This window comes from Podarcis bocagei, assembly GCF_964188305.1.
Source record: "Podarcis bocagei genome assembly, chromosome: 11".
NCBI lineage: Eukaryota > Metazoa > Chordata > Lepidosauria > Squamata > Lacertidae > Podarcis > Podarcis bocagei.
Window position 1 is genome coordinate 52395130 of NC_138136.1, and position 22988 is coordinate 52418117.

At 42.2% G+C, this 22988-nt stretch overlaps 1 protein-coding gene across 16 annotated transcripts in view; it reads left to right on the forward strand.

The window, feature by feature from the left end:
* Window positions 1-22462, forward strand: part of TCF4 (transcription factor 4) — a 340129-nt gene extending 317667 nt beyond the window's left edge. For 11 of the 16 annotated variants that reach the window (XM_081212857.1, XM_081212856.1, XM_081212846.1 and 8 more), the window contains 5 exons: window positions 6872-7007; window positions 10249-10411; window positions 13723-13952; window positions 15024-15173; window positions 16579-21419. In XM_081212857.1, the coding sequence (XP_081068983.1) occupies window positions 6872-7007; window positions 10249-10411; window positions 13723-13952; window positions 15024-15160 (666 nt within the window). In that variant the 3' untranslated portion in view covers window positions 15161-15173; window positions 16579-21419. Of the gene's footprint in view, window positions 1-6871; window positions 7008-10248; window positions 10412-13722; window positions 13953-15023; window positions 15174-16578; window positions 21420-21471 lie in introns of those variants that run through there. The other 5 variants (XM_081212855.1, XM_081212854.1, XM_081212851.1 and 2 more) reach the window with 2 other exon arrangements.
* The last annotated feature ends 526 nt before the right edge of the window (window positions 22463-22988 follow it).

Genomic DNA, 22988 nt, shown 5'->3' on the forward strand with positions numbered 1-22988 from the left:
CAGTTTTCTGTGTCGATGGGTGTCTGATTACAGTGAGAATACATCAACTTTTCTTTCCGTGTTTACTGGGTGGGGGGGTGGGAGGGGATGATCTCATCTATCAAATATGTATACTTAACAGTTTAATGTGAATGAGGTTTTTATGCCTGCTTGTACAGATGTAGCCGTGTACAGAGCCATGTGTACTCTAGGCAAGTAGAAAATCCACATTCAGGGAGGTAGCCAGTGGGTGTGCCAAGAAACCACAATCTAGAGAAAGTTTTCCTGCCCAAATTGAAATCTTGCTGCTCGGATCCCAATGATGGCAATAGAAGTTAAGCGTGCATATGTTTCTCTTGATTCCACAGCAATTCTGCCGTCAGATTAAATTATTCGCACCTTGTCAATTTTAGTTTATTTTGCTCTGGATCTAGCATTCAGGTTACCATAAAGCAAGGAAATGTTTTGGAGATCGTGGAAGAAAAGAGGGCAGGTTGAGGCTGCAGGGCTGTCAGATTCTTGCCTGGGGTAGTTCCATTAAATATACCAAGCCTCTGGGCAAAGTTCCAGTTGTTTTACCTCACACTCCATCCTGCACCTGCCCTTTCACTCATCGCCTCGTCCTCTAGCCCGCTGTCCATAGCAGTTGCAGGCCAGGCAATAGAACTGGTGGAGAATCTGGGTAGGAAGCACAGTGGCTGCTGCCTCACACCCAGAGCTTTCAGGGATGGGGAGTCAGTGGTTCTCCAGATGTTGCTGTGCTCCAACTCCCATCAGCCTCAGTCAGAATGGCCAATCCAATGGTCAGGGATGATTAGGTGAGTTATAGGCCAGCAACATCTGGAGGTCAACAGGTTCCCCATTCCTTGTTTAAAGGGAGAGGCATTGTTTCCTGTTGAGGGCATGGCAACCTAGATGGAGGCCAGAAATAAGGAACCATTAGAGAGCATCAAAGTGTGCTGCTTATTATTAAAAAGCTGAAAATGAGAAAACAGCAAGAACAGAATTTGGTTCATTCCTTTGGTTCATTGGTAGGTTACTGAAACTGAACCTATTTATAACGCAGGGTTTTGCTCCAAAGATCAGGCCAGCGAACACAAAGAATATACAAAACAGTTGTTCTATGAACCTTACTGGGAAGACTTCAGTGTCATCCTATGAATGTGCATTTAAAATTAAGAAACACAGCCAACTGGTACTGTTGAGAAAATCAGTGACGTTTTTAGCAAGCACTGTTGACCCTTGCATTAATTCAGAAGGGAACCGATTCCATAGTTTTGATTCTAGCTTGGACATTGCAAATAAGTCAGAAGGATGTCTTAGGATACTTCTGATCCCTGCAAGGACATGTTTACCTGAGAATGAGGTAGAAGAAAGAGGAAGAACTATAGAATAATAACCAGAGAAGTGCTCAGTCATAGAGCAGACACTTGACATGCAGGAAGTCCCAGCATCATCATCAGCAAAATGTTATTGGGTAGGAGGGCCTGGAAAGCTGCTGCCAGTCTGAGTAGCTAATTCTAGTCTGGATGGGCCACTGGTCTGATGTTGCATAAAGCAGCTTGCTATATTTGCACATAGACGAAGAAGGGTTACGAAACCAGAGTGGGATTGAATGAATCCTTTTACACCAGCTGGCCTTGCCATAATTCTGTTGCCATCACTGGAATTTCACCAGGAATAAATTGGGCTCTTAACGTCTGGAAGCCCTCAAGGTCTGCTACAAGCAGCTTGACAATGCCCAGGCCGACCTTCTGGACCGCACTCAAATTGCATAGAAACAGAGCAATCAGTGCTTCACAGAATATTCACATTTGTGCTTTGAACCAGTAGCTGAATAAGGTCTTCCTCTCTCATTCTGTGGCTTCTTGGCTACATATTCTCACCACGTGGTTCAGGGGAGGGAAATGCCACTTGAAAATGTCTCAGTGAGTCTCCTATCTTTCTCCATTGTTGTACTAAATAATACTTTCCCCTTTCTACCTCATTTGTTCATAATAAGTACAGGACAAATGATTGAGGTTGCATGTGTGTGTACATGCTGAGGATGAGGAATGTTTGATTTTTTTTAAAAAAAATGCTTTTCAGTTCATTGTCTCTCTTTTCTATCCTGTGCCACACAGAGAGAAATTTGATTTTTGCTCCTGTTCAAAGCATTGTTTGGGGTGGCACTGCATTCCAGCTGCAATAGACAGTAATCAACAGACAGCTTTCTCAACCCGAATATTCAAAAGCCACTGCCCCGTGCTCTCACTCTCTCTTTCTCTCTCTCACACACATTTGTCCTTTTGAACATTATTTGGCTAAGGGTTCTATAGTCTTATGATACCAAATTATGATACCAAATTCTGGCCAGAGCAAATGCTTACCTGTGCTCAGTATTCATCCATGGTCTTGGACATCAGTGGAGCATGGATTTGTCCCAATACTGCATCTCTTAAAATGTGCTTATTCATTTTAGCCTAACATTATACAGCTGTTTCTTCATACAAACTTACCAGTTCTCCATGCTGCTTCTTGCCACAATCAATTTGGTAGCTCTTAAAGTGCAAGAGGTCTTCCTTTCTCATTTACTCAGAAGCTACAGTCCATTTGTCTGTGTGTTTTAAAAAAATATATGGAAAAAAACCTGAACTTTTCTTTGGTGGAAATCCAGTGTAAATTGTTCTTGCATATGACAGCTAGAAATCATAGCATCATAGAACTGTAGAGTTCTATAATGTCCAGAAGTGACATTCTCAGTTGCTTATTCCCAAATTTTGGACATGGGTTAGTAGGGATTTTTTAATTTGGTGGAGATCTTTCAAAATATATTACCTCTTTACACTGGCCAGGAAAGATCTGCTCCATTGTCATGGTAATATGTGTGCCTTCTCCCTCTCCCCCTCCCTCCCTCTCTCTCTCTCTCTCTCTCTCTCTCTCTCTCTCTCATTACATGATAGATCCAGATGAAATCATTATAACTCTTACATTAACTCCACCCAAGAATGAAAACAGATAATTGCCTTCAGTGCCTGAACTGCATTTGTCCACGAAAAAAACAGTAGTTGGCTACAGTTGTTATTTCTCATACAATCCCAAGGCAATAGGACTCGGTTAAATCTTTGAGATTTGTTAAAAATCCTTCACTTTGCCGTTTATTTCAAAGCCTCTTTAAAACCCTAGTCAGCAATCAATATTTCTGAAGGGCCAGTCTAAGGAATTAAGAGAGTTGTTATTCCTTCAGTCCCCATTCCCTAAAGAGGTGTGCTAGCAAGTTCTGTTGTGTCAGAGACATTTCCTCTAGGTTGGCAACTAAGGGGCCAGGCAACACTCTCTAAGGGCAGGATTTGGCCCAGCAGCTTCTGCTTCTTCATTGCCATCTTGTAACAATTGTAGAATCTCAACTTTGGACTCCATTCTAGGCTGTACAGTGCCTTCTTGCTTTTTTATACTTGTCTTTCAACATTCTAGAATTTCTTTTTAGGACTTGACTCTTGGATCCATTTGGGGATTATTGCATATAACTCCTGTTTGTGGAAGTCCTCCAGATAAGAGGGCCATTGCCTTGAAATTAATAATTTTAAAATGCATTCAATGGAGAATTGTCATTTATAGTCATTGTGGATTAGCAACAGTAGTAGATAGGTAGCCATAGTCAAAATAAAGCTCTCTATATTGTCCTTCAGCTCTCTATATTGGACAAACAGGCCAAACCTTACGCCAAAGAATAAACGGACATAAATCTGACATCAAGAATCACAGAACAGAGAAACCAGTAGGAGAACACTTCAATCTCCCAGGACATCCTATACAAGATCTCAAAGTAGCTGTTTTACTACAAAGGAATTTCAGAAATAGACTGGAAAGAGAAGCTGCTGAATTACAACTCATTACCAAACTTAAAACCATGAAAAGACCTGGGCTGAACAAAGACATTGGATTCTTATCTCACTATACATGACTAAACCATTTCTCACCTTCCCACCCCTTGCCTTTTCCTGTAAGACCTATTACAGTCGTTAAGAGTCGTCAAGAGGCTCTCTCAGCTATCTGCCTATCTCCCATTCCCACCACCCTTCTGAGTAACACCCCTCCCCACCTTCTCACTATATAGAAGGATCTGGCAACTTCTGTTTCAGTGTATCTGAAGAAGTGTGCATGCACACGAAAGCTCATACCAAGAACTAACTTAGTTGGTCTTTAAGGTGCTACTGGAAGGAATTTTTTATTTGGATTAGCAACGTTATGCCTAGTATACCATGCCTTTTCTTCTTCTTCTTCTTCTTGGCCTTGGCAGAATTCTTTTTAATCTGTCTTTCAGTCTTCCTGGTAACAATTAGGCTATATTGTCTCGTAGGCCTGATTAGAAACATTCCTTGTTCTTAACCTCTGCAAATTCTGATCAGTGAATGATACCATTAGGGAATCAAAATGCCATATTGTGTGGACCCACAGGGTTCCGATACAGTAAGATGAAACCATTCCTGACTGAAAAGGAATGCCTGGAATAAAAGCAATTGCATTTCAAGGTGTAAACCATTCTAAGCATGCTTTGGATTTCAAAGGTATCATAATAAATTTAAGACTATTTCCTTCTCACTTAATTTCTACATGTCATAGCTTCTTTTTGTGCTGTTACCACCTTTTGAGATTCCTGATCTTGCAAGGCGACCTGTTCAGTCGTTCTCCAGCCTTACATGCTTATCATCATTTGAGGGGTGAACCCTATGACCTTGCCCACTCCCACATGCCCCACATGTTGGGGGTGGACGTCGCAACAGAGAGCCTGCTACAGCCAATTAACCTCCCCACTTAGTACCCTCATCAGGCCAGGAGCCTTCCCCATTGCAGATGTGCAGCCCCAAACATGTGGAGGGGGGCTGCCAGAGTGGGGATGTATGGAAGGGGAGGGGACAGTGGACTCACCCCTGCTCTCCCCGTCGCACAATGGTAATTGCATGGAGGAAGAACAGCTGCACAGGAATATGTAATCTTCATTATCTCATCTTCACGGTGCTATGGGCTTTCCTTCAAAGGATTCCGTGGCCCTGTTCCTCTGGCCCACGGCTCTCCCACATGGCGCACCCAGTGGCCGCCATGTCCCCAGGAACAGCAAATTTCAAATGTATCAGGTGGACAAGCAGCAGTTGCATTCCTGCTACCCTCAGAGGGATTTTTTTAAAAACCCCTTTTGTCTTCTTTCTCTACGTGCTACTCCCAGACCTTTCCCCCTATTCCCCCAATCCCTTAGATAGACTTAAGGTTACCGGTTTTGCTTTCTCTGCTCTGCCTCCACAACCAGAGGCAGTAATGCTTTCTGAATACTAGTTGCTGGAAACCACTGGAGGGGAGAAGAGCGCTCTTGTGCTTAGGTCCAGATGTTTTTGGCCTACAACTCCCATGATCCCTAGCTAGCAGGACCAGTGGTCAGGGCTGATGGGAATTGTAGTCTCAAAACATCTGGAGGGCCGAGGTTGAGGAAGCCTGGCTTAGGTCCTGCTTGCGGGCTTTGCATGTGAGCCTGGTTGGCCACGGTGTGAGCAGAATGCTGGACTAGATGGGCAATGGGCCTGATCCACCAGGCTCTTCTTATGTTATTTCCATCTATGTTCCTTTCCCCTTGCTCCCTCTTCCCCCTGGAATGTCCCTCCACCTGACATTTGACATCAAGCAACTCCTTAGCAGGCATCTCTCCACCCTAGCTTTTCTAGCAGGCCCCGCTTTCCTGTTTTCCCTTCATTCCCTTTCCTCCCTAATAGGTCTATTCGGGAGATCCTTGTCTTGTTCTCTTATATTTGTACAGGACCTTAATAGTTTCAGGTACATTGTTGTAGTCAGTAAGAGCAGCAGCAGAAGTGGTACATAAATAAGACTTCCAGTCAATCTGATTAGGCAACCATTTCGTATGTTTCCTTGCACACTTAGAATAGCAAGGCTGTGTTGTGTCCTTGTGTATCTTTTTCTTTACTTAAACTCAAAACAGATTTAACCCACAGGTGCAATGAACAACAGTGCAGCGTGCGGAAATTTTGTCTCCCTTATTCTGGCTCCATCCATTAATGCCAATAGTGCCATTATGCTGACACCATCATGCCTACAATGATGGCATTGCTGGTGTGGTTAATAAAACCTTTATTGATATATTATCCAGAGTCATTGCGTTGGCAAAGAAAACTGCCCCTTTTGGAGCTGAAATTCTGTGGTTAATGACATAACAGTGAAGATTAATTTAGAGTGGGGCCTGGGCTTCTAGTTTTTGGAAAGCCAAGTGTTTTATACATATATAGATAGATATATGTGTTTGCTCCAAACTGGTGGGGGTGGGGGGAAATGTCGGATAACTTCAGTGGCTCCCACTGTCAGAGGCTTAGCTGGCATTATGAAAGTGGGGAGGGGGGAGGAAAGGGAGGGGGGAATGGCAGGCCCAAGAATCTTATCCCCCTAAAACGAAAGTCTGATGCCAAATTGAAATTCCTGCAGGATTTCTGATAGCAATGAGGGAATTGAGAAGCCCACAATTAAGCATATGGGCATTAAGATAATTGTCAGATCTGTTGGCGGACATGATAGAAGACAGATGGGTACGAATCAGTGCTCTCCACTGCAGCACCCTGGGAGAGGCAATTTGACGTTTTACCTGCCTGAGCTCCTCTGCCGTATTTGTCACTAAATGTGCTGCACAGCATCTTACTGAGCGTTAAGTGTTTTTGCATATACATACAGAGTATGTACCTATAGCAGTACCCAGGCGCCCTCTAGTGAAACGCTATGGGGAACCTTGGCATTATTCTTAAATGCCCACGTCTCTTTCCAGCCTCTGCCCGTACAGTCTCTAGGAGTTGCTGCTTCTCTCCTTCGTTTCACCCAAACAGGTTCCCATTAATGCCTCCCCGCCGCTCTTCTGTTGCAGGTTGGGGCTCATCGTGAGGATGCTGTTGGCCTCCGCGGCAGCCATCCACTCGTGCCAAATCAGGTCCCAGTCCCACAGCTGCCAGTACAGTCTGCTACATCTCCCGACTTAAACCAGCCTCAAGATCCATACAGAGGTGAGTAAGGGAGCGCCAGACTCTGAGTGATGCATTTTTGTCCCATAACTGAATCCTGCGCCATTATGTCAGCAGACCTGCGTGCAGTCATGCAATGTGGTTTTCCACAGTATTTGTAGACCTTGATGTTGCACTGTCATTGCCACTGGACGAACAATGTCCTTTAAAGTTGATGCAGCAATTTGTTGGACTTCATCATTAGTTCAAACATACAAGTCCAACGATAGCAACATAATACTAGCTAGATGCAACAGCTAACTAGATTATTGCATGGATAGGAGATGCTTGTTCATTTGTTTCGGTGTAATTGTACCAGGGCTGAAGTTGCTTTTCTTTTTTTCCCTATTAATAGTTGTATTTGGCTGTCAAATTTTAAAATCTGGTTTTCTGTGCTTTGCGTAGAATAAAGGTAGGCAGTGTGCTAGCCTTCAAATATTATGGACTAGAATTCCCTGCATCATAGGAATTGTAGTCCACAACATCTGGCAGGCAACACCACATTGGCTATCCCTGGCCTAGGGGCTTCTGCATGAGGCAAATATAATAAACAAACAGTTTGGGTTTGTTTGCAGACAGGATATGTAGTTACATGAACACTCTAATGAGGAGGCCTGTTTACTGGAGAGAATTGGTAGTTCTGTGATGCAGAGAGCCCTAAAGTATTACCACATCTGCAAGCTTTCAAGTAAATTGTCTTCATGGTCCAGGTGCTTACTGTGCTTTGGGAGTGGGGGGTGGGATCCTGTGACATTGATAAATACCTAGGCAGCAGCATTATGGAAGTTGACTGGAGCCAAGGCTATATCCAGACAATCAACGAGAAAAATTGTAGCTCTGTTGTTGAGCACATAGCTTTGCATGAGAAAAGTACCAGGTCCATCTCTGGATAGGGCTGGAAAAGGCCTTTGTCTGAAACTCTAGAGAGCTGTAGCAGACAGAGTGTGAGCTAGAAGGACCTTGGTATAAGGCAGATTCCTACTAAATGCTGTTCTGCTTTCCTTCTGACCACATCAGCAAGGCCAAGAGCGGGGTCTTGTCCTCTGGGCAGCCCTGGACTTCCATACACACTGCCCAGGCTTGCTCCCCAAGATGTCACTTCGGTGCTGCTAACACAGCGGGCTGACTTCACCCCCAGGGGCACACTCCATTGTCTCTTGAGACAGACAGCTGCCAACAGCAACAATTATTAGAGGGAACACAATGAACCATTACTGCTCGTTATGTACACATAGATTTCTTCTGCCTCAGTTTGGTTGGCTTTGCATGTTTCTGAAGCGCAAGCCTGCAATGAATTTAAGATTAATAAAATAAAAATGAGTGTATACATCATGAGTAACAATGTTTCCATAATACTGTCATGTCTCGGGGGTGGGTGGACTGTAATATGTATCCAGTCTCCAGTGGAGCCTCCTCCTTCCTGTTTATGCAAAACAGCAAATGTCCATATAACTGATTTGAAGCCCAGGGGTCAGAATACAGTATAAATTTATATAGTGTTTTAAGGAGAATCCATTATACCTGAACATTATAACAGCATATGTTTATCCTCGGAATCATCAGATGTTGTATTTGGACGGGACCTTAGTGAGCTCAGTATAGGTTTGTAGCAGACGTAAGGGTCAGTGATTGATGGGCAGGCAAAGCCCTTATGTTGTGCTCAGCTTCATCGCTGGTAAACTGAAAGTGATTACGTCCCATGTTTGGGCTCCTATTCACCCGAAGCAGGCCAAATAGAAACAGTCTCCATTCTGGTCCACTCTTGTTGTCCCTTTTGCTGGGCTAATTCATCCAGTGGTGGGGACTGCCATGGAGAGTTGCATCACCCCACAGCTAACCACGAGGGCTCATTCTACCACACCATACACTTGGGTGGGGGAGAAGATGGAGAATTTTTTTTTTGCAAGGAAATGTGAGACCCTGAGGTCCCCCTACCCCCCACAAATTATTGATTGAAATCACTTGAACATCAGGCTCTGCTATCTTATAAGTTAAACTGAGCATTATTCATAGCCACTGGTATAAAAGAATTTTACAATGCAGATACTCAGGGGTACAGGCATTGCTCATTGTTGAACGTACCTCTTTGAATTAGAAAGGGGAAGCCAGATCATGAACCGGGGGACTGGGAAATTATTCCAGTGGGGATTGCAAAAAATATTCTAGTATATCTGAATACACACATTAAAGAAAACAGGATGGGAGCATGAATGGGGAACTGAATTTGGAAGACTAAGGAGAAAAATCAGCACATGGGGATCGGTATTACTCAAGCTAGGTAGCACCTAAATTTGAGGGGGAAATCAGGAGCAGTACAGAGATGAATCAGCAAGTCAGGATTATAAAATATGAGGAGCAGTCAGTTTTAAGGGGCTCTGCAAAAAATTAAAAGATTTGTTAAGACACCAGTTTGGGGTCCATAGCCAATGAAATGATGAAGGGTAGCATCATGACTTATATAGACCCAAATAAGATGGCATTGGCAGAATTTATGGTACATGAATAGGAGATTGGGACCAAAACAGAGTCTCTGTTTCTTTCTTGGAGTGGAATACCGTCAACCCAGAAGATATTCAATGAAACTTTTAATCTCAGGGTTGTGGGCTTGATCTCCATATTGGGCAAAAGTTTCCTGCGTTGCAGGGGATTGGATTTGGTGACTTGCCTAGTGAGTACCTTTTGTATTAAGGAATAGGCTTTCTTAACAACAATTTATTCCCCTGTGTTATCTGGTCTTGTCAATAGCTGGCCTTTCTCCAACCCCCCAGCCCCCCCAACTTACTTCCGTGCAGTAGAGAAGGACTGCTTGCAGCCAAATAAATTAAGAATACCCCTTCAGAAAATTAGATAGTCCTAAATTTATTCTCCTTCAGAAAATGCTGTTGAAAGATCTTCTTGTTGTCTCATCGCCTAGTATCTTTGCTTGCCCTTGATTGTAGATATGTGTGTGCTTGATCACAATTATGGTTTCTAACCACCAGTTAAATCTGGTGATCTGTAGGCATTGAAATTGTTGATGCTTCCAAAGCAGATCAGAATAGACCAGAGCCACGAAATTGGAGCTGGGGAACCGGTTTTAACCACTATTTCCTTAAAATCCCCCTTTGTGAAAAGAAATTCTGCAGTTAAGGAAAGACAGTACAGCAATAGCTGCACTTCTGAGGAATGTGCATACAAATTCCTTAATACCTTTGCTTAAGTTATATTACCAGGAAATGTGTGTCTGCTTGTTTGTCCCACCTAGGCATGCCAACTGGCCTTCAAGGACAAAGCGTATCTTCAGGGAGCTCCGAAATCAAATCTGATGACGAGGGAGACGAAAACCTTCAGGACGCAAAATCTTCTGAGGACAAGAAGTTAGACGACGACAAGAAGGATATCAAATCAATTACTAGGTCAAGATCTAGGTAACAGTATATAATAGTGTCGCTTCATTTAATTCCTTTATTGGATTTTGATGAAGTGAACGAGACAAGGAGAAACTCTGGAGTTTCTTCCTGTCAGACAAAAGGTAACAGGAAGCCGATGGCCCTTTTTGGTAGTACTTGGAGTATCTGTTCGGATGCGTGTACACTGGAAGGGCCGGAAGTTTCGTCTAGGCCATGGAATTGGACAAAAACAAAATTTACATTGAGAGAGAGAAAGAAGTGTATGTGTGTAATCAAATTCAGAGATAACTTGCTTGAAAACGAATATGTCTTAAAACAGATGCCATTTGTATAACATTTTATACCCAGCGGAATACTTGTTTTCCTTCTGCCTTTTTATGTGCGTAACTATGAACGGATATATATATCAGTGTAGTAGCTTCATTGGGATAAACAAAGCTAAGCCTGTTTGTACCATCTGAGACCCTTTGTTGAGCTTTTTGCATGGCGCTGAGTGGTTTCATCACATCTTGATCCCGAGAATGGCCTGGTCCTCACACAGACCAGCATTTCTCGCTCACAAAGCATCAGTGGCCCCTAACTTGCATGATTTCGCGTGGATCGCCACTAGCCCTCAATCTGTTCTTCATGTTCCGCACAAGAAATCGTTGCAGAGTGTTAGTGAAAACCTGTCCTCCGGTTTTATCATCAAGACTTTTTCACTGACATAATCGAGAGGCAGATGAGCAAGCTGGTCGGCCCTTTTTCTTCTGCCCTTGCAAATGTGGGAGAATATGGAGTTTGGAGTAAAAAATAAATAGAATGTAGAAACTTATGGTTTTAAAAATAAAACAAAAACTTACGCTCCGTGTAAAGGAGAGTTACAACTGATAGGAAATCCAGACTGCTGGCAGACGAGAAAGAATGAGATCAAGGTAGAGAAGTCATCAGTCATTGGCACTGGACAGAAAGTATGATACGGTATTTCATAAAAATAAAGGCTGGAAGCAAGGAGCATATGGAATAGATGTATAGCCACATTTAGCCAGCAGATTCTATGCTGCTTCAGCATTTCCCCATGACTTCTCTGCCCCTTCCATTCTTTCAGTGGGCCAGTGACTGGAGGAATTTCCTGGCCAGTCAGAGCCAATGATACAGGTGTGATGTAACTTGCTTGCTAGTGAAATAGCCTTGACAGGCTCCCTTCAGCCTGGGCACTGCCTTCAGCAACGTGAACACCTGAGTCGTCATCAGGTCAAGATGACAACCCATAAGGAAAACTCAACTGGCTTTGGCATGGTGTGCTTCTGTGCAAGGAATGACGTAGCTCACATACAACCAGAGACACGAGAAGGATTTAAGACTATTCTGCTTAGGGTTGTGGAGAACATCTATAACCAGGAGAACTAGCTAATCTCCTACAGAGGCAACTTTTTTGATTTATTAAATTTTTCACTCCCTTCATCCAAAGATCTCAGGGCAGTTCACAAGATAAAAGCAGAGGATAAGAAGCACAAAATAAATAGTTAAAACCCCTCTCCGACAAACACATTTAAAAGGCCATAGAATACCAACCAGCTCAAGGCCTGGTTGAAAAGGAATGTTTTTTCCTGTCATCTAAAGATGTATAATGAAGGCGCCAGATGAATCTCCCTGGGGAGGGAATCCACAGACGCTGCAGAAAAGGCCCATTCTCGTGTTGCCGCCCTCCAGACATCTCATGGAGGAGACACAAAGAAGGGTCTTAGATGATGTCTGCAGAGTCCAGGTCAATAGGCAACCTAAGGCCCTTGCTCCATAGCCAACCTGCCAAGGTCCCTCACACACTCGACCCATGCCCACCATGGGGTGCGTGTGGTTCAGTGCTTATGTAGCTGAACAACTCTCCACACAGGTCAGTTGCTCCAGGGGGTGAGGATCATAAACAGCATTGCGGAATAAAATGCCCCCCTTCCGGGGCTTTTGAAAATCACTTTATTTTTTTCACCCTCATAGACCACCCTTAAAACTATTTTAATAATCCTCATGGAGAAATATACAGCTGCACACTCTTAATAAAGCAACATAATTGCAGTATGCTCATGCTGCATAGATTGTGCAGAGCAGAAAATTCACCCCCATATATGAAACAGTCTCCCCTGTGAGTGTCATTTCTGATTGCCACCAGAATGACAAATGTGGCAGAGGAAGAAGCGGAGAACCATTCAGTTATCACCACCACCATTTTGACAACAACAACTGCTGCTGCTACTGCAATTTATATTCCTCAGTATAGATTATAGAATGAAACTCCATAATGCAGCCATCCTAGCCAAGTACAGAGTTAACTCGGCATCTGTCTTCCTCAGAGTGGCACCTTATTTAAATCACAAAGCATTTCTTTGAGGGGTGTCAAGACAGGTTCCTGACTTATTTCATTGTAGGAAACACAGGTCAGCTGCAGACTAGATCAACTTTTCAGCAATAACCCATAATAAACCTACACAGAAAATAAGCCTTAAAGGACCAAAATGTGTTGAGCACAGAAAGCCCAGCCAAAAGCATAAACTATAACAAAGGACAAAGGGTTATCTTAATTTTGGTTTAACACAGCATAATCTACATATTGTTTTCTTGAATGTAGCTGATGCCACAATGCAGGTTTTTTAAAATGCAGTTGTATGTTTCTTATCTTTTTGTCCTTGCTGAGCATGGGAATTTGTCCTGGACAAGCCACTTTGGCCAATATTCAGCTACTGTGTTTTGTCAGTGAAAGGATTTCTGCTTCCACAATGGACTTCCATCCCCTGCTGTGTGGGGGAATCCCTGGAAAAGGTTTGGGGGATTTTGCACAAGCACAAATCCTTGCACTGATGGAACATTCACTCAGCGCTGCTTTGGGTGCAACCCACGGAAATTAATTTCATTGCAGTGGGGCTTTTGGCTTGTGCAAGAGAAACTCTCGGTGAATTGCACGCAATCCAAGAAACTTGCTTCCCAGATCTTAAAAAGAGGTATTTGTATGTGTGGACTCTGGAGTTTAAACAACAAGTGTGATATATTTATTTAGCTTTATTTAAAAGTATTTTTAATCCTCTTAATGTTTCCAAAATCTCTATGCTGTGCAGAGTCTAAAAACCAAACCAGTGTACTATTAAAGCATTAACCTGTCGTGTCGCTTTCAGCCTTCTGCATTACCATCACAGGTGAAGTTACAATTTTACAGGCTAAACAGTGTGCCCCAAAACTGCTGCATTCCTGCATCCCCTTCTAGCAAAGATCATTCTGTGACATGAGCATAGTGTGAACTCCTTTAGAACACCTGCATTTTCTACCCCATTAGAAAATACTGTGTTCTGTTTGCCTCCCAGCAATAACGATGATGAAGACCTTACACCGGAGCAAAAGGCGGAGCGTGAGAAAGAGAGGAGAATGGCCAACAACGCCCGTGAGCGCCTCCGCGTCCGAGACATCAACGAGGCTTTCAAGGAGCTGGGCCGGATGGTTCAGCTTCACCTGAAGAGCGACAAGCCCCAGACCAAACTTCTGATCTTGCATCAAGCTGTAGCTGTGATCCTCAGCTTAGAGCAGCAAGTCAGAGGTCAGTTAGACGCCTGGCCAACAGGTCCTGTTTTAATTGTCGAAGTTTTAATTGAAGCCACTGCTAAAAAGCAGCTTTGTCCCTCTGTTTTAGCAGCAGTTTCAATGCAATCCACTTCATGCTATAATAATAATAATAGTGATTTTCTTATTTAAATGCTGCCCATCTGACTGGGCTGCCCCAGCCACTCTGGGTGGCTCCCAACAGAATATTCTACACACAGTAAAACATCAAACATTAAAAACTTCTAAAAGTCAGATACTTGTTTATTTCCTTGACAACTAATGGGGAGTGTATTCCACAGGGTGGGTGCCACCACCAAGAAGGCCCTCTGCCTGGTTCCCTGTAACCTCACTTCTCGCAGTGAGGGAACCACCAGAAGGCCCTCGGAGCTGGACCTCAGTGTCCGGGCTGAATGATGGGGGTGGAGATGCTTCTTCAGGTATCCTGGGCCGAGGCCATTTAGGGCTTTAAGGGTCAGCACCAACACTTTGAACTGTGCATGGAAATGTACTGAGAGCTATTGGAACAAGGCGTATTATTATCAGCCGATGGGCAATGGGAGTGCTCCTTGCTCCATCATAAGAAAAATCCAGACCTCACTTTAAGCTCCTGGTTTTTCCTTTGTAGACACGCAGTTACTTTCCCCATACCTGACATCACACTTGATGTCAGATGTGGGGCAGACAGGTGTGGTTTGTGAGGAATGGCTTTGTGGGCTAAATTTGGGCCCTTTCTTGGGGTGCACTTGAGCTGTGGGGCTGGAGGTGCCGCACCTGTGTCCTCAGGGATCTGGTACTGAACTTGCAGGTAATTCTGTTTCCTAGATGCTTACATGCTCAGATTATTAAGGATTTTGGACGGAGCAGGGAATGGCAGGCTTTAAATATAAAATATCCAGAGATACAAAATTCAGAGCCATAGAAATGCTTGCCCTTTGTTATTCTAATGGAGATTCATGAGACACTGAGAGTGAAAAGGAGGGGAAGGCATTGCTGTGGGATTGTGAAGTAAGCTGGTACCATGTTCAGATGCTAACATGCTTAATGCCCATTTGCTTTGGTTCTGCAGAAAGGAATCTGAATCCTAAAGCAGCATGTCTGAAAAGAAGGGAAGAAGAGAAAGTATCTTCGGACCCCCCTCCCCTTTCTTTGGCAGGACCCCACCCTGGGATGGGAGACACATCTAATCATATGGGACAGATGTAAAAAACAAAAAAAGGCAAGTTTGTTTATTGCAGCCTACCCTCAACTAGCTCAGTACCGGGATAGCTGAAAGGCTTACCTTCTTCCAGACAGGTGACTGCAATCTGCTGGGGAGTCCCTGCTGGCCATCCCACAACGTACATCTGCCTGTAGTGTAAAGAAGGGCCTTATCAGTAGTTGCCCCTGCCCTGTAGAATGACCTCCTGGTTGAGATCAAGCAGGCGATAGCCTTGGACGGCTTCCATCGGAAGTCAGAAACACATCCAAGCATAGGCATCCATGTTCCCAAACATCCACTTGGTTCCTGCTATTGGCCCCGTAATATATATATTTTCCCCATTTTGATTTTATTGATTAAAATGTTTCCACAGAGCACACTGTCAGTTTTATTATTTGAACCACTTTTTTAGTTGTTCACACACATCAATCTCTCTGCAACTCGGTAGGTATTTAATGCCACCTGAGCTGCGCCATTGCACTGTTCCCCTAGAATAAAAACGCGAGATGTGTATTTGGGGATTTTGACGGGTGGCAGCTTCTAGCAATATGCAATGAGCAAATAGAGTAGCATGTATAACTTCCTTCGGTGCTGGTATCTTATCTGACAGAGTTAAAGGGGCTTTCCTCCTTATGCGTTGCCATTTCTAGGTAAGCTCACCCGGCTCAGGTGAGGACTAACTGTTGGTTAGTCCTTAATCTACTCATGGCCTGCCATGGGCCTCACATTGCTGTGGCCTGGTGGCAGCAACCCCCCACCTTCTGCAGCTTTATGTGGGTGAACCAGGCAAACCCAAACTGGAGGCTCTGTTCTTGCCCCCTATCCCCTCTAGCCTTGCCTCCTTGAAGAGGGCAGGTCTGAGGAAGTCTCCCTTCTTCTTAAAAGATGGCACCAGGTGGTTAATTTTTGTTTAACGCCCCTTAAACCAGCACTGCACCTGTCGACTTGTCCTGTGCATCTTTGGCATGTGGGTTAAGTAGAAAAGCAGTCACGTGACCAGCTTAAGCCAGCAGGGTAAAGAAAATTCTACCCAAGGCCATCAACCAGTCAACCCCAGCCTTTATGCTGGATGTACAGGCAGGTGCCAAGCTAAAGGGTGAAAGCAGAGCCAACCAGGAAAGGAGGTGGTCTTTGAGCTATGCTACTCTGCCTCCACAGCTGGCCTCCTTTTCTTGCCTCAGAGTTTCTGGGATGGGGGCAGATTTTTATTGGATCTTAGAGAGCAAGGCCGCCATCATTCGAGTGCGCCATTTTTCCATATCTCTAAAATGGGAATAAAAAAATCTACATCCCAATAGTACGGTAAGGTTTACTGAGAAATGGCTTGTAAAGTATGTTAAAATGCACTTAAAAAATGTATATTGTATGGAAAATTAAGAATAAGAGCAAGAATTGACCTAAATCTTTTTCACTTCTTTTGCAGGTCCAAGTTGCCACATTTTCTTTACGTAAACCAGAGACCACTTCCTTAACAGCTGTATTATCTTAAACCCACATAAACACTTAACCCCCTTTTTTGTAATATAATAAGACAAGTCTGAGTAGTTACGAATCACAGACGCAAGAGATTTCAGCATTCCCGATTTCGAAACAAACACAAAAAGAAAAGTGCAACTTGAGGGACGTCTTTTTTCAACATATCATTCAGAATGTTTCAAGCAGTATGTTAGGAGCTGTAAATGCACAGCCAAGAGACTGAATTGGCAATCTTCTCCACACTGTGGGACAATGCATTTGTGCCTAAACTTCTTTTGGGAAAAAAAATATAATTAATTTGTAAGTCTGAAAAAAAAATATTTAATTTAAAAATTGTAAACTTGCAATAATGAAAAGTGTACTTCTGAAGAAAAAAAATGAACGTTTTCATTGGTGTACTAGTCAGCTAGTGTTTATACTTACTGGATATTAAAAAGGGAAGCTTTTGCTACCCACATATTTACAAAACCAGCAAACGACCTAATGAAAACTGAAGTGATGACATTAGCCATTCCTTAGGGTAGGAGGAACAGATGGATCTTATAGACCTATGACACACACACACACACATATATAAATATATATATATAAATATATATTAAAATTAGTGAATATGGTAAGCTTTTGTTCATTTGTTTCAAACTTTTTTGCTCCTGTAAAAAAAAAAAGTACTGATTAACTTTTTTAAAAAAAGATTTTACTGTAAATATTGATTTTTGATTTTTTTTTTTTGGTCTTATTTCTCTCCCACTCCCCCATTTGGGTCCCCCCCCTTTTGTTGTAGCCTGTAGCGCCAACTCTGTTGCTGGAGGGGGCAGTTCAGGACGAAACGCTGGCCCTGATGTTACTTATCATTCGTAAAATAAGTAGAGAGTTGTTCCTTCAGTCTTTTGGGGAGAATACAGGACTTGGCAAGTCGCATCACATGCGGCTGAACTGCAAGGCAGCATTTGCGGAGGCTTGGTCCAAACAGTTGTGGGCTGATTTCGTTTTTGTTTTTTGTCCGAATTGTAGATGTTGCGCTCTCTCTCTCTCTTTCTCTCTCTCTCATTAGACACTATTTCTGGAATTTTCAGAGGTACAAGGTTAGAATGCTACAATGTTACCACTGTGCCTTCCAATGTTTATATCATCGAAAACATAACACAAATCAAAGGTGGCTGTGATTTTAACGAACCAGTAGAAGTGTTAACCTAATGTGTGTAGCCTGAATACAATTTTGCAGCAAGGCGTTTCAGAATACATGGTCAGATTTGGGCGGGGGGGGGATTACAAAGGGGGGGTGTTGCTAGTTGTATGAAAGATTTTTGTGGGTTTTTTTAAAGGGGAAAAACACACACCATTTTTTTTTTAAGGAAAAGAAGTGGATTAATGAAAGGTCGACCATTTGCTGCCTCCTCCTTCATTTATGAAAATAATGCCAATATCCACTTGTAATGCAGCGTTTAGAACAAGCCTTACCCGTTCTAAAGCATCAAGTTGCACTTTGTTGAGGAGGGGGAAGTAGAGCAGTATTTCTCTGGCCAGTATGAACCAAGTTTTTACTTAACATATAAATATATATATATAATTGTAGCATAGATCAAACCTATGGCACAGCAACTGATCCAACAACTAGCTTTGGGCACAGCAGAGACTAGTATCCATAGCGAATCTTCTAAAGATTGACTTTGGTATACGGTATAGAACAATTAACAAATAGTGCTCCCAAATTGTCTTCGTCAGCATCCTTTTGTCTCCTGTTCCAGCTTCTGGTTTTTTGTTGTTGTTTTTTTTAAATAGCCACACAAACTTGGCATGTATTTTTTAAATGAAATCTCCCTGTTCAAGTAGATTTTCCACCTATCAGCACTGAGTAAACGCCATAAGTCCATTGAAAACGGTCTAGACGTTCCATCTGTTCTCCTGTTTTGCCAGTTACATAGTAATGGGGGGAAAATACATTTGTAAATTTTATGCAACAAAATGGCAAACGTATCATTATTTTGAAATTGTGTATGTAAAAGTTATATTTTTACATGTAGACTCTTGTTATTATGTGTTTTAATACATTGTATCAGTTTTTTGTGTTTTTTTAAAAAAAATTGTGTGGTTGAAACAAAATCTCATGGAGTAGTGAGATACGAGAATCTGAATTTTATGTTTCTGAAAAACATAAAGAACAAATATGATAGTTTACCATGTGAACCACCTTCTACATATCCATAAACATTTTGATTAGCTGTGTGTGTGCGTGTGCGTGTGTTGAAAATTGTAAATATGTTCAGTAGCAGTAAAACTTTAAATGCTTTTATTTGTCAGTAAGTTTCTCAAATGTGGAGGTGGATTGAAACCATCCTGACAGAGCAAAAACCATATTAGTTTAGCTCAGAATGTTTCAGTACAAATGCCATACTTTTAATAGCATTTATGCAGGTGAATGGGTAATCCTAATTCTTTTAAGTACTAGTATTCTGGACAGACTGAAGGATTCCTTTAAAGGATATTAAAATTGCTTGTCATTAAAGGTTTTTTTATATGAAAATGAACAGTTTGAGGGGAAATTTTTGTTATAAACCATCTCCATGGAGAGTTTTTCCATTTACTTACTTCAATAGCATCAAGATTTTAACCATCCCATTCAGTCTATAAGACCACTGAGTGTTGCCCACCTAAATTAAAAGATAACTGCAGTCTGAAATGAGGCTATCGAGGGGCAGGATGGGAGAAAGTAAATAAAACCTTTTTCTCCATTTAAGCCTTCCAAACAGAATACCAGTAAATAATAAATAATAATAATAATAATAATAATAATATCATCACCTAGCAGTTATGTCACACCTTAAACATGCAGAGTCAATATCACTTTATTCTGTCAAAATCACAACCCAAGTGATAGGAGGATGTTTTTTTTATTTTGAAAAAAATCACCTTTCTTTCAATGTGCACTTATGCACAGAGCATGCTTCTAAACTGTTGATGATCTACATAGAACCAGGAGAAAGGTTAGTGATGTATCAAATGGTAATCTTATCCGCATGGCTTTTGAGATGGTTTCCTGTTCCATAATGGAATGTAAACTTGAAAATTATTCAGCCACACTGTCCTTTGTCTCACACACCCAACCTCCCCCCATTTGGGTTTTCTTATTTTTTTGCTGCATGCATGCATTAATTTAGGGTCTGGCCGTAAGAGACAAGACACCACAAACCTCTGAGGCCTTCCCCCTGCTCCTGTCTTTTCAAACAGGTGTCCTCAGAGGAAGCTGTCACTTGATAGTCGACCTGGTGGTGGCTTGGCTTTTAACCATTCAAGGAAGGCTATGTGTTGAAACCAACAGTACTCAAAAACCCATCAGATATTTTAGTGGGTGATCCACCTCCACATTCAAGTAATTTATGAATATGCTGGTTAGGGAAATCTGTTCATCTAGAACTTCTTTTTCCTTTCTCCTTTTCACATTTGTCTTTCATGTAGCTGCAAGGAACACTAATGTGTATACAGACAACTTGTCAGTTCAACCAGTGATGCAACTTGTACCGATGCAGTCTTCCGATTTGTTTCGTTTGTTAATTTCCTTGGCGGGGGGGTGGGAGGTTGGGGGGGTGCGGGGGTGGAACGGGGTGGAATTTGCAAATTTCATCTTTCTATTCTGATAGGCACGCTTCAATCTGTGCCGGGGGGAGGGGGAGAGCGAACAATACAGTACATTACCAGGAATGAAGAGAATTCATCAGGGGAGAAGAAAAAGCACAAATAAATTAAACTTGGCCCACTGACTCACTTGAAGTGGGGTAGGGCGGAGGGATCTTAAAGATGGAATAAGATAAATTCCAGCACAATGGGGCACCAAGACCTTTTAAGCTTGTTTTGTTTCTCTTTCTTTTTTTCCAAAACAACATATTCTTTCTCTTGGGACTTGAAATTGACTCACCTTTGTGCAGTGCTGGTTTGAGCATACTCATTTCAAGTATTATAGACTTATGTAATGGTGAAAATATATGACCTGTGGCCTTTTTCATTCTTGTTACTTGTGATGCAACTAAGTGAAGATAAGAGAAGAAAAAAAGCAGAGATTTACCATGTATCAGTGCCTGGCTTTTTGTTACAAAGCTTCGTTTGTCTAGTGACCTTTTTGCTATAAAATAGAACTGTAGTACACCCTAGTAGGATAAAAGAAAAACCCTAAATTTAAAAAATAAAAAATATATTTGGCTTATTTTTCACAGGAGCAATCCTTTTATACCATGAATATTGCAAGGGGTGGGGGGGTGGGGGAATCGTCAGATTCTGAATATTTCTTCTTTATAGATTTTTTGAATCATTCTGAGTAAAAGTTTGTTACTTTATTTTACTATTTAAAAGATGTTATTTTACCATGTGTTACTAAGATGAAATTGTATGGTAGCTTCTTTTTCTTTTTCTTTTTTAGTTGTAGGTCGCGGGGGGGGCAGGATTTTTTTTTTTGCGACCGAACCTGTAGTAGCTGCAACAGTTCAAAAAAGGAAAGGGGGGGGGAGGTGAAAATTACAAAAGGGACAAAAAAGGAGAGAAAAAAAGTTAATACAGTTACACTTTGTTTTCAACGTGTGGCTGAGTGCCTCAATTTCCCCTCCATGTTTTTGGTGTACTTTCTGATTTGTAGAAGTGTCCAAACAGGTTGTGTGCTGGAGTTCCTTCGAGAAGAGAGAGAAAAAAAAGCAAACAAACACAGCTTGCCGTAGGCCATTACCTGTTTCCCATCTGTAGTTATCCGATGCCGTCATGTACATGACCGTTCTGTAGCAATAAATGTGCCATTTTTATAAACTGCTTCTGACACTTTCGTTTCATTTCATTTTGCATTGTCCCATTTCTGTAGGTGTCACAGGAAGCGCTGCTTTTGGCTGACCTGGTTAGGTGGCGTTTTCGTCCCAGACACAACCCTCAAAATGCAAATGGGGTTTAAAGGTGCCCTTGGTGTGTTCGGAACGGCCACATTCCAGATGATGTGTAAAAACTGAAGCTCTGGTCATCTGAGTTTCTTCTCAGAACACAAAGAGTTCTTCTAGAGGCCTCCATGCTCTTCATGTGCTGACTTGGGTAGCTGATAAAAGAATCTGCTTTCTGGACATAACTCTAGCAGAAGCACATGTACTTCACGTCTTGGCCTAAACCTTTCTGTAATACGGCTATGCATTGTAATATAGTTGTTTTAAAAGGGGTTGGGGTTGGGGAGAGGACTGGCTCACGGTTGGCGTGAATCCCAATTGGTGGAGAAAGTTGTTTGTAAGTTTTAACTCCTTTGTAAAGTTCTTTCATATCTTTTGGAATGGAAGGTGCTATATAAAATGTAAAATCGCTTTCATGATCATCGGTATATAGCTACTCTGTAAATATAGCACCTGTATTTCACTTGGGGAAAAAACTGTTATGTACATAATGAGAGGATATAATGCACCTTTGGACAATGGGGAAAATGTCAAGAAGGTGCTGACATGTATGCAAAAAAAAAATAAAATAAACTGAACTATGTGATGAACTAGCCCTTGGGAGGGGGGAAGGTACCATCTGTCCAATTCAAAGCTAAGGACTAGAAGAAAAATCAATGGGCATAGTGCTTCTGTTGATCCAGATCTTCGTGTAGCTTTCATATATTGATGAGATTATTTCCATGTCTCCAGGCAGAAGCATTTCTTCCCTCCGACTGCAGTCTGAGCTGTACTAAAAAGCCAAAAGGGATGGTCACCTTTATTTTTACCTTCCCCCCCAATGAAACGTGTGTTGAAGTTGTAAATTATAAATGCTAACGTTGTATTTAACATCTTGTTAACGGGTGGGAAAGAAAGTAATAAATTCTGGTTGGCCCTGTTGCATTTTATCAGTCCAGAAGGTTTTCTCAATCTCTTAGTATCACAAATAAGGACCGTTAAAACAAAATTCAGAAGCCCATGTTACATACGGTACACTTATTAGGAGATGTGTTTGTCAGATGGATCCTTCTTGGGGTCCTATGCAAATAATAATCAGTTGCTGCTAATACTGATGCCTATGTTCCACACCTCCACTGTCTGAGATTGTCATGCTTCTGAATGCCAGTTGCTGGAAACCTCAAGAAGGGAGAGTGCTGTTGCATTCAGGTCCTGCTTCTTCTGGACTTCCCACAGACATCTGGTTGGACATTGTGAGAACAGGATGCTGGGCCAGATTGGCCACTGGTCTCTTTCTGTTCTTCTGAAAGTCACCCTCTGAATATGGGGACATTGTGGCTTCAATTCATCTCATGGGGCTCTTTCAGACAGAAGGTTTAGTATAGAATTGACACAGTTTGTTTACTCACTTTTTACAGATGGTCCGCATGATAACATTAGGAAATCAAATGGCTCCTTTGTTTTTTCT